This window comes from Oxyura jamaicensis, chromosome 14 (genome assembly GCF_011077185.1).
Source record: "Oxyura jamaicensis isolate SHBP4307 breed ruddy duck chromosome 14, BPBGC_Ojam_1.0, whole genome shotgun sequence".
NCBI classification, from domain to species: Eukaryota; Metazoa; Chordata; class Aves; order Anseriformes; family Anatidae; genus Oxyura; species Oxyura jamaicensis.
In genome coordinates, this window is record NC_048906.1 from 2,913,939 (window position 1) to 2,927,828 (window position 13,890).

At 46.2% G+C, this 13,890-nt stretch overlaps 1 protein-coding gene across 4 annotated transcripts in view; it reads left to right on the top strand.

Annotated features, from left to right (window-relative positions):
- The window catches only part of TOM1L2 (target of myb1 like 2 membrane trafficking protein), a 49,326-nt gene that overhangs the window by 16,318 nt on the left and 19,118 nt on the right, over positions 1-13,890 (top strand). For all 4 annotated transcript variants that reach the window (XM_035339383.1, XM_035339380.1, XM_035339381.1 and 1 more), the window contains 6 exons: positions 2,689-2,773; positions 3,209-3,287; positions 4,928-5,077; positions 9,308-9,442; positions 10,390-10,548; positions 11,326-11,442. In XM_035339383.1, coding sequence (XP_035195274.1) covers positions 2,689-2,773; positions 3,209-3,287; positions 4,928-5,077; positions 9,308-9,442; positions 10,390-10,548; positions 11,326-11,442 — 725 coding nt within the window. Of the gene's footprint in view, positions 1-2,688; positions 2,774-3,208; positions 3,288-4,927; positions 5,078-9,307; positions 9,443-10,389; positions 10,549-11,325; positions 11,443-13,890 lie in introns of those variants that run through there.

Consider the following 13,890-nt stretch of genomic DNA (forward strand, 5'->3'; position numbering starts at 1 on the left):
TTCCGAGATAAAAAAGTTGCTGCATCTGCTCTGCTGGAGAAGGTGGTCACCAAAGCTGCGAAGGATTTATGAGCACAGGGTTGCAGGATGAGAGATTACGCCTTAAACAGAGGGTATTCCTTAAGCTGAGCACTTGATTTATTTTCTTAATCTAAAAATATATTAACGAGTTTGTGTGTTCTTGACAGCATTTGACATCAGGCAGCGACTTAGCAATATTCATCGGCTCTGCTTCTGCTATAATCGCCTCTTAGAAATGATTGTGGAAAACGCTGATCCCGCACAAAGTTGCGCTAGCAGCCAATTCATTCATCGCTCTTGTAAAGCCCATTTAGTTAAGGTTTATTTTGACAAAATGCGTACGTGGCGCTGCTCCACGGCTAAAATCTGCGCTGTGATGGAGACAGCGAAGTGCCGAGATGCTGCAGCGGCGCCGTGGCTAGCACAGGGCCTGTGGTCCCCGGTGACCTCGACTCTCATTTCCCTTCAGAGACACGGGAGGGACAGCGCCGTCCCCCTTCTCCCAGAAAGTTTGCTTACCTTTTTTTTTTTTTAATTCTTTTTTTTTTTTCTCCTGCATTTCTGTTCTGTAGTTAGCATAACGCGTGGGGGAGACGGCGTGGGTTCGAGACGTGCAGTTGTCTTTTGGAAATGAGCTCTTTTCCCCCGCGGGTAATTTTTAATTCGGAGCAAGAGTCGGGAGCTAATTTTAGCCTCTTCTCCAGCGACGGAGCCCACGAGCACTTGTCATGTGTAGCGGCTCGTCCTTCGTAGCGTGCCTGACCCAGATTTGCCGCTGCGGTGCTCGCAGCTGTCACAAAGGAGTTAACGGGCTGCGGGGAGGGTTCGTGTGCCGGCTGTCTGAGCAGCCTTACGTAGCCAGGGAGAGCTCCTCCAGAACCAAAGCAGAGCAGGCTGTCAGCTCTGCTTTTGTGAAGAAAGGCAGCGTGCCGCACCGAGGGAGTTTCTCTTGCCCGAGTGAACCCTGCCGGGAGGTGCTGGAGGAGCCTCGGAGCTGCGGTGCCACGGCGGGGAGCTTCGCAGCCTCCCTGCAGGGCGAGCTGCATGCCGTGCGGCACGGCCTCGCGAGTGGTGAGCCAGGAGAGCATCCCTCGGAGGCCTTTCCCACGGCCTCTCCTCCAATTTGGGGATAAACGGCTTCTTTTCAGCACCCTCCGCTTGGATTTTGCGTGTGCTGGCACTGCTGTCCTCGGCGGAGCTGCTCCAGCCGCTGGTCTGCAGGGGACAAGTCACCGAAAGCCGAGTTACCCAGACACGTTGTCTTCTTTGCAGATAACAGCCCGTAACTGTGGCCTGCGGGCGTCTGTGTCCTCAGTCACAGCGATAAAAATGTTAATGGAAAAAGCGTTGTTGGTAAACAGAACCAGAGATGTGTGAAGTCCTCGGAGCCTGGCGCTCTAAAACAAAATCTGCCTCGTGCTGGGGACAGATTGGGATCCGATGGGAAGACAGAAGGGCGCTCGGAGAAGATGGTACCTGCGGCTTTGTTTCTGACTTCAAACGTTTAGAAGCCTTTTCTTGGTTTATTTTACGTTAGAGAGGGGAAAATAGCTTGTGTTTGCCCCATTTGCTTTAACTGGATGCCAGGCATCTGTAGGAAACCCAGACTAGTTTGGAAGAGAAGGTCCTTTTTGGGTTAAAGCTCCCCTTTTTTAAGTCTCTGAGGCCAGCGGCATGCTCTACAGCATTTCTATTTGCAGACAGGGTTTGAACGCTGCCAGCGAGAAGTGTGAAGAATTCAGGGGATGTTCTAGGCACCGCTCGACAGAAATATATTGATTTAGAAGGAACTCCCAAGGAGGAAATAGTTCTTGTCAACTGACTACTTGAAGTTACGGTTGCGCTCCTCGTGCGGTCGTCTATAAATTAAACTCCCGACGGTTGGCATCTGCCGCTGCCGCAGTGCCACAGGTCAACCTTCCCCGAGAATTCAGGGCGATGCCCGAGTGACTCACCTGCCGTGTGAGCAGGGAGGATGCAGCTGGGAGCTGCGGAGCCAGGCGGATCGTGCGTGGCCCCGTCGTGGAGAGGGGAATGGGGACACGGCATGGGACAGAGGGACGCAGTGCCCGGCCCCTGGCAAGCTGATACGGGGGGTTCGTGGTGTAGGAGTGAAGAGCCTTGGGCAAAAAGGGGTTCCCATGCCACCTGAGCTGCCATGTGCTCAATGTTCTCATGTGCTGGTGGATCTTTCCTACTGAAATTCTGGGCTTCGCAGCTCTGTCTCCACGTTGTTCTCTCTTTCCCGTTGCTCCATGTGGAGGTGTGATGTGTTAAACCGGGGAGGAGGTCTGGTTGGTGGGGGGGGGGATTTGCCTTCCTCACTACAGGCCAAATCACAGCGCGGCATCTGAGAAGTTTAAATTGGAATTAGCTGGCGTTTTCCTGTTCTCCCAGGAATTCAGCAGGCTGAAGAGCAGCCCACACAGATGGGCTGAAGGTAGTGAGCATGTGGGATAACTGATTCTGTCTGGAAACCTCTGTGCTGATCCCTAAATCAGGAGGCAAGGTTTGACATCACTTAGAGTCAGTGGGGAGGGGTGGGACTGTTTTTTTCCCTATATTTCTTTTACTGGATAGTTGCAGCTCAAGGTAACCGAAGATGGATTGAGGTACCTAATCAGGAAGATGTGAAAAGAGATATATATCTATATTTTTTCTTTACAGAAAAGGCCACAGATGGCTCTCTGCAGAGTGAAGACTGGACACTTAACATGGAGATCTGTGACATTATCAACGAGACAGAAGAAGGGTATGCTCCATTTCAGCCTGCTTTGAAAGGTTCATGGTCAGTCACCTCCCGTGCTGTGTTCAGCATGTGAGGAGGTGCGGTGAGCCTGGGGCAGGTGCTCATAGTTTGCATACGAGTTGTTTGATTCTCCTCTTCCTTACGCATTTCAGAGAACCGTGAGACTCAGCACGCTGTGAGCTGGGTCTCTGCTTGGGAGGGCTGGCATGAAACACGTCTTGTTGGATTGGGTACCGAGTCTGTGCTCTGGGGTTCTTGTTTCCAGCGGGTGTATCTCTTCTCGGTGTGGCAGTGTTATGCATTTGAGCCATTTGAATAGAGAGCTGCTCTGATACATCTCCTTCAGCATCAGAAAAGCTGTGCTTCTTGCAGTTTGCAGAACTGATGGCATGTGAAAAGTGTGTGTGAGCTGTCTAACAAGACGTGTTTCTCCTTCAGCCCAAAGGATGCCATTCGAGCGCTGAAGAAGAGGCTGAATGGAAACAAAAATTACAGAGAGGTCATGCTGGCTCTGACGGTGAGTGGAGGCAGGCTGGAATGCCTCTGAAGAGCAGATCCCTTCTCTTTGGTCGTTTTGTTTTTTTCCTGGGACTCCCTTGAACGTGCACGCTCTTTGCTTTAACAGTCACTGCTCTGCCTTTTTCCCTCCAACTGCCTCCTCGCTTCCTTGATGGGAGTTACTGGAAGCTTTGCATAGCATTTTTCTGACTTGATTGATTTCTGCTTTTGTCTGGGCTCTTATCCACCCCAAGTACTGACTGAGGAAAGTTAAGCAGCCCAAATGGGTCCGTACCCTTTGGGGCTTTCTCTTCTGCTTTCATCCCCCATGTCCAACTGTGTCTCCACTCCAAGACAGCAGCTGTGGGCATTTCTGCAAGTGATGATGATGAACTTGCCGTGTTTTCAGCTTCCTAAGTAGCTGATGCGCAGTTTCCCTTGTGAGTGGATCTCTGTAGGAGACTCATTAATTTATGCTGATCTAATTTCCCTCAATAAAGTGTAAATTATATTCCGTGCATTTGCGCAGCACTGCTAAGGCGCGAGATAATTTGCCAGTGACCTTTCCTCCCGATGGCTGGAGCTGGGGTGTCCTGGGTAATGCAGCGCTCCAGAAAGCGCGGTGTTGGGCGGGCTCTGCACCGCAGCGGGCTGAGGAATGAGCAGCAGTAACTAGATGGAGTTACGCTGCTGCGGGCAGGTGATCTGTACGATTCTTTCCCAGAGCTCTTGTTGCATCTCCCTGATGAAGCGTGACTGTACTTTCTGTCTTCTTGCTATTTCCTATCCCGGACTGTCATTTTGACAGATTACCAAGGACCAAGCCACGAGATTATCCATTGCACAGGAAAGAGCAAAATTCATCAGGAATGAGTCCGTGTCATCAGGGCTGATGAAAGTAGCTGAAGTAGCAGAGTAATTACAGACCCCTCAGACAGAGAGTTGCAGCGGTTATTAGGCATGGCTGTGAGGAGAAGTGACGCATTGGATTTATCTCCATGCTAATCATGTTCTTCAGAGAAAAATCAACAGCTGTTCCTCCATGGCAGTTGAATGGCAAGTGGAACGTGCCTCTAGCTAGGTTGCAGGGGGAGAATGTGTCAAAGTATAACCTGCCAGAGCATTCACAAGGGAGTGTTTTGAATGAGTGAAGATCATTCACCTGAATTCCCAACCCGAAAACATGACTTGTAGCTCAGAGCAACTGGGTCCAGCTGTGTCCCAGGTACATAGACAACGGTGGAGTGTCACAGCGCGGTAATATCTCACAGTGACAGGTTGTCCTCTGTCTTACCTGCTCTTGATGTGATGCTCTGTGTTTGGCTGCTGAGCTGTGCAAGTTGGAAAGTTCCGCTTTGAAGAGGAAAAAACTTTGTATTTCTTTACCTTGAAAACAAGCAAAGGTGGATCAGAAAAGTGCCCGATGTATTGATGATAGGTGAGTTGCATGAAAATCTGTGTGCAGAGAAGGAAGCTTTTTGGCAATATTGGGGTAAAAAGATGAAGAACTGGGAATATAAGACTAAAATTTCCTCTACCTTTTCTCTCTCCTATCAAAAGATTTAAAACAAACAAACAAAAAGAATCAGAAACCAACCACATAGCTGCTGTGTGTGTGATCAAGCTCCAACAATGACTTTGGTTTTTTTGTGTGTGTAGGTGTTGGAGACCTGTGTGAAGAACTGTGGCCATCGCTTTCATGTCTTAGTGGCAAACCGTGACTTCATAGATGGCGTTCTGGTGAAAATCATCTCTCCCAAGAATAATCCCCCCACTATTGTACAGGATAAAGTACTAGCGCTGATTCAGGTACGCAGCTTGTCTCTGCTCCCATATGTCGCTGCCTGGAATAAGGGCTGTCTGCCTCAGCGCTACGCATCGCTAAACATGCTGTCATCATTAAAAAATGTGGCAAGTTTTTTACATGTAAAAACAAACAATATATCCAGATTGGCAGGGAAGAGCAGACATGCACAAGCACAGAAATTGTATCCAGGGAGAAATGTCTGGATTCTAGTTAGAGGGATAGCACTCTGCTCTAAAACAAGAGGACTTAATAAAAGCTAAGTGGATGGCTTTGCAATTTAACAGGCAAATCTAGAAGCCAGAGACCTGTTTCTGTGATGGGCTTGTCATCTGAGGCCAGGAAATTTTAGAAGTCAATTATGCTTTTGCTGTTAGTTGAAAAACACTTCCCTTTCTGTGTCTGTTCCCCTGAATATAAAATAGAGCCATTTCTCTCCTGCACGAAGTATTCTGAATTCCCTCTAAAGAAGGCTACAGAAAAAGTAAACGATCATATCGGAGGTAAAATGTTTTTGGTGTCCCTCCTCTGGTTATTTTGCAGTAAAAGTGTGCTGTCAGATCCTTGTCTGTAGCAGGGACGTTCAGGCATAGGCCTGCCAGTTTTCCTTCTGTGCAGCATAACAATAAACAGCCATGTTAATTCCGCAAGCCATTAGCAACACATGAGGAAACATTGGTGCCTGCCTGGAGGAAATTTCACAATTATAGGAAGCTTTATCACTAAGCTCCTACAGGCTATTGCATACAGCAGAGATTAAAAGACACTGCGTGTTTAAAATTATATAAACCTGCTGCAATGTTTCTTGCGGGATGGTATTTACAAACACACAGCATAGTTTTCCACATATACTTCAGATTTTTGTGGCAAAGCATGCAGTTACGTTTCTGCTGGTTTATTTGTTGTTTGGATACGCAGGCAGGACATTGTTAGAGCATGACAATGTAAATAAGTGATTTCCAAAGAGGAAACAGTCTGGGTGGGGAAACAGGGTGGGCATTTCATTAGGGCACATGGGGTCCCTTTATTTCTGGTCTCTGATCTCAATGTTGTGCTATTATTATTTTAAAAAAAAGCCTTAATGAAATCATTAGAAGTAATTCTTGTGGATCTGACTGAGCCCTCGGGCTCCTGCCTGCTTGGGTGGGAGAGCTGGTGCACGCGGTGACTGGGCGGTGATGGTCAGTGCTGTCCCATAAAGAGAAGTTGTGTTCATGTTTCCATACTGGTTGCTCTTCTACACTGCTTTAGAGGATGTTGTTTACTGAGTCCTGTGTGTGTGTGGGCTGCCAGGCATTAATGGAACTAAGATGGAGGTATTTATAGCATAACCAAAAAGCCCCAGTCCTTGCCTCCGTGTATTAGGCAGAGCTTTATCTGAGCAGACTTAGTGCAGCACAGCTAAAAGCCTCGCTGTGTCCGGGTACTAAATGCCTTTTGGTACAAAAAGCCTGGGAATTAGGAAAGTTGCTGGTGGGTGTCATCTGCCCTGTGGACATGTGCACCCAGAGTGTCTGATATGTCGGGACCACTTTTGCTCAGGCTTTGCTCTTTAGAGCTCCCTGCAGTTGGAGTTACCTCTGTCCCAGGGGGGCTGATCTCTTCTCAGCTCTGCTCCACCAACATTACATTTATCCCCTTCTGGAGGCTTCTTACAATTTGATATCAGGGAATTAATATGAAGAGAAATGAGAGGATTAATAACACAGACTTGGGAGCATGGAAAAAGGCTGTACAAACAGCGCGAGCCTTCAGCCATATAGCTCTTGTCCTCCCGGGCCTTTCCCTAGCAAGAGCAGATAAAGCTCCGTGCAAGTTCTTATCTAGAGACTTGGCTGTTTTGAGACATTGGGCATCTTGTGTCTCACTTTCCCAGCCCATTTCCCCGTGTACATGAATCAGCATGTAGTAGATAGTGTTTATCCTTCCTCCTTCACCTTGCTAAAACAATAATTCCTCACTGCTGTGCCCCTGCTAAGAGCTGCCATGCCACCTCACGGTTCACACCACCTTGCCCCCCCAGCAGCAGAGCACTGGACATCAAAGATGAAGCCTGGGGAGATTTTTAGTGGCATGCCATTCTTCTGAGTGTCCGAGACTGGAAAAATTGTCTTGTGATGGCACTGATTTGGAGGCCAGCTTTGCAGTGTATTTAATTAACCTGTTTGGGCACACAGAGTGCCAAGTGGGGCCTAGACAGCAGCGTCCTGAAGCGCCTATCTTCGATCGTCTGGCCCAGCGTCTCCGAAGGTCTCAGATCTCCGTTTCAATCTCACCTCTGTCATACGCTCCTTCGGACAATGGCAAGCCTCCTAAGCTCTCTGTGTAGCTCCTTATCTGTAAAGCAGAGCTAATATTACTTCTGTCCCATTGAACGGTAAGCTGTCTAGGACAGGGATTGTCTAACAACGTGTGTAGGCAGCGTTAGGACAACGGTGCCCAGTCCTGGTTGTGACCTCCCAAAGACGTGTTGGTACAGATAATGTCCCCAGCTCAGGCAGATGAAAAGTACAAATGAAAGTGTCTCCTTTCTCCCGCAAAGAGTTGTAGGAGAGGGAATATGTTAGAAAGGTAGAGTGCAGATGAAGTGAGTTCTGTCCTTAATGCCCAGGGAAAAGGGATGCATTAGTACATCCTCCTGGGCCAGCAGGCCATGTGAAACGAGGGAGCAGGCTTTCGCTAAGTTTCTTTTGATGATTATTAAATAAAACATCCCTTGCCTAACATTTTTCACTCTTAATTGCAAATAGAGTTGAAGTGGGGAGCATCATTATGGAGAAGCAACGTTCAGATGACTCCTTACAGAAATTGATAATGCAGAGTCAGTGCGAGAGCAGAGGTACCTGCACAGTGAATGTCTCCGTGGTAATTAGGGACAGTTTTGAAGGTCAGTTCCAAGAAAACTGAATGGCTCACTGCAGTCCGAGCTGGTTTCCATGGGGCTGTTTGGACTTGCACTGCATCAGAACAGTAGATGCCATTAATTTACTCGAGCAAAGCTGGCAAGCAAACCCAGAATTGTTAGCTTGCAAGCGATAATAGGTTGTCTCCTGAGTGCAGAGGGTAGGAAATGCTCTTTCTTAGAACTGAGCGAATTACAAATGCACATTAAAAGTTACTATTATTTCTTATCTTGTTTTGCTACCTTTGATTTCTCTCCTCTTCGATACGAAATGTGGTTAAAAACAGCTTTTAAAATAAAAATAGTCAAAGAACGTGTGTAAAAGGGTTGACTAAATGGATTAAGTTCGGATCCCACGCACGTCTCTCAGTAGTTCTGGAGCCAGCCCGCTGCTACTCTACCTCACATGTGTGGGGGAACGCTTCATTTTTAATTGAGTCATGGTATTGCAGTTTTTCCTTCCCCTAAATTATTAATACCTGGCAAATTTCCAGCAAAAAAAATGGAAGGGGGTAGGCTCTTACAACATATAATGTTCTTAACAGCTTCATGAGTACGGGAGGCTGGCTGGTGAAGAGAAACACTTAGTGCTCCCGGTGAGGGAAAAGCTCAAATATGAATTGAAGTCTTTTTAGACACGAGAGGATTCAAGCGGGAGAGATATTACGGGTGTTCTGGCTGTGGGAAATTCTCCCTTTAAGCTTGCTCTTTCTGACACACCGGGGTGTCTTAGTGTTGGATATGCTCCGCAAGAATACGGGCTTCATTAGTTCTGCTGCTCGCGGCACTGCATGCTTCACGATGTAAGAACCTCAGAAACAAGCCTTTTTATTTAGGCTTGGTCCAAATAAAATCCTGACAAAAACTTGACAGCTGTGTTTTTTTCTTCCTCGATAGATGAGGATGTTTCACAAAATAAATTAAGGTTATGTAGGATTACTCTGTGACTTCATAAATTTTGCCGAGATCGATGCAATCTCTCATACAGGCTTTTTTTGGTGGGTCATTGGCCACAGGATATGAAGAAAAGATCAGCGTGCAATCAGTGCTGAGGAGAGGAGCTTGGGAGAGGCTTTCACTTGCATTTATAGATTCTGATGAAGTGGGGCTATACGAAGCTAATGTGCTCTGGGTTGCTGTCTGTGTTACATTCATATAAAATGCTTGCGTGACTGTCTTGATAACGTTTGTAGGATCTTTCAGATCAGGTTTCATGATTACAGTTTCCCTTTGAGGCTGAAATATGTGAAAGCTTTTGTAGGTAGTACCCGAGGTCAGGATGTATCAGGAACTTCACTGGGAAGGTTTATGGATAATCCCTCGTGTTTTCCAGGCTTGGGCTGATGCCTTTCGAAGTAGCCCTGATTTAACTGGAGTAGTGCATATTTATGAAGAACTCAAGAGGAAAGGCATAGAGTTTCCCATGGCAGATCTTGATGCTTTATCTCCAATCCACACACCACAGAGGGTAAGCCGCAGCATTGCAATGCCAGGGGCGTTTTCCAGAGACGTATAGATAGTTGGGTAACTGTTCTTCTTTCTCCTCCTGTTTATCTGAATTATTTTCTCACTTCTGAAAAGGCCTTTTTATAGTGAAGGGGCATATAAGAGAAGCTGCATTTTGACTGGCTGATAAACTAATGAGATCACCTCCCTTGAGTCAAGCATCAGTCTGAAAAGAGTTTTGAGGTTTGTACACTTGTCTCGTACCATAAACCCAGCAGATAAATGCAGCTAATTCACTCAAATAGGGAGCGGAAGGATATTGGATTCAGATTTGCTTCGTTTTCTCAGTACTGTGCTTGTTTTTTTAGTGATAAGCCTGAACCAAAGCCTGTCTGTCTTTTAAAGGTGTACAGAGTCTGAATTTCCCCCTGATCCCATGGTAACGCGAGGTCTTTATACCTTTGAAAAGTTAGGTCTGTAAAGTTGACAAAACTGCTGCTGGGAAGTACCTTTATGATCACAGGTGTTCTGATTATTCACCCTGAGAAGTTAATGAGTCTTTGAAGTGGTAAATGCAGATGATTAGGGCTGAAAGATTGCAATCCTTGTGTCAAGATAATTAAATCCAGTATCTATCACATCATCTTTTGTAAGCCTGCAGTTTAATTCCCAGTTTAAAATTATTTACAATTATTTATCTTTGGCTCTTGTTTTTATGTTGCTTCTCACTTTTCTTGTAAAGATAAATTGACTTAAATGCACGTGGGTTGGGTCAAAAAATATGGGCATGCATTTTTGTTGCAGTTGGCTGTTTATGGGCTGGCCCACCAGTCTGTTTTCATGACTACACTGACCTTTTCCACAAGGTCCAATTATGTTCTATATTTGAACATATCTGGCCTGAGGTTGCTGACAAAGCAAGCGCCGTCACCATCCAGCTTCTGAACTCTTGTCTTTCTGATGTGGCAGAGTGTTCCCGAAGTTGATCCTGCAGCAAATATGCACAATTCACAGTCTCAGCAAAGGATGAGCACCAGTTCTTACTCTTCAACTTCTCCAACGGCGTATTCTGCTCCTCAGGCTCCAGCTCTGAACGTGACTGGTCCCATCACTGCTAACTCTGAACAGGTATTGGGATGATTATTCTTTTGAGTGAGACTAAGCAGATCAAATTAAAAGCTACTTTGCAGAGGAACACTCGTTTTAACTCTTCTGACTTTGATTGCCTCTTAGGTCTGGTTCTACTTAGTAATCTTTCCTCCTATTGTGCTGTAAAATCTAGGGTTATTTGTACATGTGGCCTCCTAACGGCAGCAGTTATGAAACCTCACAGTCTGAGACACCAGTCGACGCAGCAGTTGTGCTGTAGGTAACCAGTTACTCCCACTAGCCCCACGCCTTCAGAGGCACAGAATGTGTTGAAGATGCAGTAAGTCTTTCTAACAAGGACGTAAGCCTGCGTGCCTAAGACCCTAGCAAATGCCCTAATATAAGATCAGCTTTTCTCTGTGCAGAAATAGTAACTTCAGAGCCAAAGATCATGCTCAGAAGTTGTATATCGTTCCCCACATTTGAGTGAGACACACAAGGTATACGGCAACCAAAATCTGTTTTCAGCTGCTGTTTTCAATTACTTCCCTTCCATATGAGCGTAGCACATCTGGCTTTGCTGTGATAGTGACCAGTCCTACGAAGTTCTTTTCTTTTTCTGTTGCTTTTTCTAAAACTGTCTCTTGGGTAAAAGTTTTTTTGCCTTTAACTTTTTTTTTCCCTCCATTAGAATACCCAGAGCTTCAGATAGTAAGTCAGACAGAGCCAGATGTATCACAAAGTCAGTTCTTGAAAATCATCTGCTTAAAACCACAAGACTATGCAGCATTTGCTGTCTTTTTACCCCCAAAATAGATTGCCCGGCTGCGCAGTGAACTGGATATTGTTCGTGGGAATACAAAAGTGATGTCTGAAATGCTGACAGAAATGGTACCTGGACAAGAGGATTCCTCAGACCTTGAGTTACTCCAGGTAATGCCTTCCTAGCAAATACAATTCTGATCCTTTCCGTGCTTGAATGTTTTTTGAGGGGGTGGCTTTTGTTCTAGTTCACTTCAGTGCCTTGGCTTGCTTGGCTTACATACCGAATTTGGGCTGTGCTTGACCCCAGTTAGTCTCATCACTTGGTGTTCTTCGTTTATTAAAGCTTCTAGTGACAAGGATTTCCTAACTTCCCTTGAAACCTGCTCCAGTGCCTTCTTGTCCATGTAGCTAGATTTTTTTTCCTGACGTTGAACATAAAGTCCTCTTTACCACAACACAGCCTAGGATTGCCATAGGCTCAGTAAGCACAGAGCGTTTCTGCTGCTTTCAAGTCCTCTGTCATCACTCATGCGATGGTAAAACATTCCCAGTCACTGCAGGAAAAAACACTCCATATTTCCAGCTGGACTAAATATTGCCAAGGGTCTGTGGATTCTCTGCATCTCAAAATATATGAACTCTCTCTCCAGATGTGCTGTAGCTTCTCCTGAAGGCAGTGGCTTAAGGCAGGAGCTCAGCTGACCTCTCCTGCTGTCCAGAGGGTTTGACAGGGTACCCAGAAGAGTTTTGTTTCCTGGAAAGCCTCAACCCAGAGCTGTATTTATTATCTCAAAAGAGAAAACTGTGTGAGTTGAGCTCCTGGGTCAAGCTTCATATCTGCTTCCCCAGGCCGGCGGTAGCGGGGTGCCCTTGGCTGAGGAACAAATGCAGGACAGATGAGGAATACTGTGATCTGGCATTCCAGCTGCTGCTCTTAACGTGGTATTTGCCTTTCCATAGCTTCAGAAATAGGCTGCTGTTTTGATCCTCCAGCAGGGAGGATGGGCTCCCACAATAGTACATTTGGAGGGAGGCAGGGAATTGCTCTCTGTGACACATCAGAGCTTGAAATCGATCCAAAAGCTGGTCTCTCCCATGCAGCGGTATTGTGTGTTTGTCTCAGAGCCATGATGGCATCTGATGAGAGGCTCTGCAATAAAAAGCCTTTCAGTTACTGCCCATTTGGGTTGGACTGCTCAAAGCAAAAGAAGCTTCCAGGAAACCGTGACAGACCAAAACAGCGTAGAACAGTTTGCTTACATTCAGAAATAACTACTAACATCTTGACAGCGTAACCTTACAGCGTAGCTCTAAGGTTAAAGAACTTGATCATAAAATGGAGCGACAGCAGCGATTCTTTATTCCAACTGGTTCCCTTCGACTGATGCATCCTAAATCTGAATCACAGAGCTGGTGAGAACCCGTTTTTGATGACAAAGGATGGTTAGTCTTTTGAAAGCTGTGAGCCGGGTGCTGTACGCAGGGGCTCCTTGCTTTGAGGTTTATATAGCCATCCTCCTTAAATAATTCCTGACATTTTCTCCAACAATCAAATGTAAACAGCTTGCTAGAGAGCCAGCTCTGAGCAGAATAGATAGGTGCTGTCAGCCCTCTCGGAAAGGCAGCAAACAAACCTCTGAAATGTCACAATCTGCTTCTAAAGTGATGGGATCAAAACTGACATTGGAGAACACATTCTTCAAGCTGTTAAGGCAGCTGGATTGCACTAGGTGAAATTTATCCAGAGCTTAGGATGTCAGACCAAGCAAGGAAAACAAACACATTTTTGCTTTCATCCCGAAGGTTGTGTACCAACAAGTCATCCTTGTTTAGTGCTGAATTTGTGCTCTGAAGTGGAGCTGGGGGGGCGGGAGATGACGAAGGGGCATGCTTTAGTTGAAATGTCAGTGCTTATTGAAGTAAAACCGTGGGTCTAGTCAGTGGCGCCGTGCCACATGTCACGTTTCTTCTTGTAGTTCCTCCTCGACATACCAGCCAATTTTGACCTTTGGTCTCGAGGCCTTGCAGACCAACAGGGCTAAAAAAAATTCTGCTAAGTAATTGGTGATCAAAGAGATGTCCTGGAAGCAGGAGAACTCCTTCACTCAAACTCAAGCCCAGGTTCCTTGGCATGAGAGACTTCTAAAATAAATCCCCTTACCCTGTATTCTAGAAAATGTTCTTCTGAGACTTCCCACTGCCTTTTGCCATCCTTGCCTGTGGACTCGCTCAGTTGATGGGAGTGTTCCTGGGTACGGTTCAGTTCTGAGCGAGGTGCTCATCTTCTCATGCTCCTGCTCCTTGTTGTGTGTTCACCTTCATCTTCTCAGTACGTGGCAAGTTCTGCGTCCCCAGCTCTTCTCCTCCAGCTGTGCAGCACACATTCAGCTACCTGGTAGCCCTGATGAACTTGTTTTCCCCACTTGTTCCACCGCGTGCATCTTTTAGTTTTTGAGGGTGATGCTGTCAAAAAGAGCAGATGGAGTTTTCTCTGGAAGCTCTCTTCTGGAAAGCTGTTGTATTACCACGTTTTATTCTTAAAACAGATCGCTAAAGTACAGTTATTTATTTTCTGAAGTGCTCAGAGTTAAAGAAGAATCAGGATGTTGAATTGTA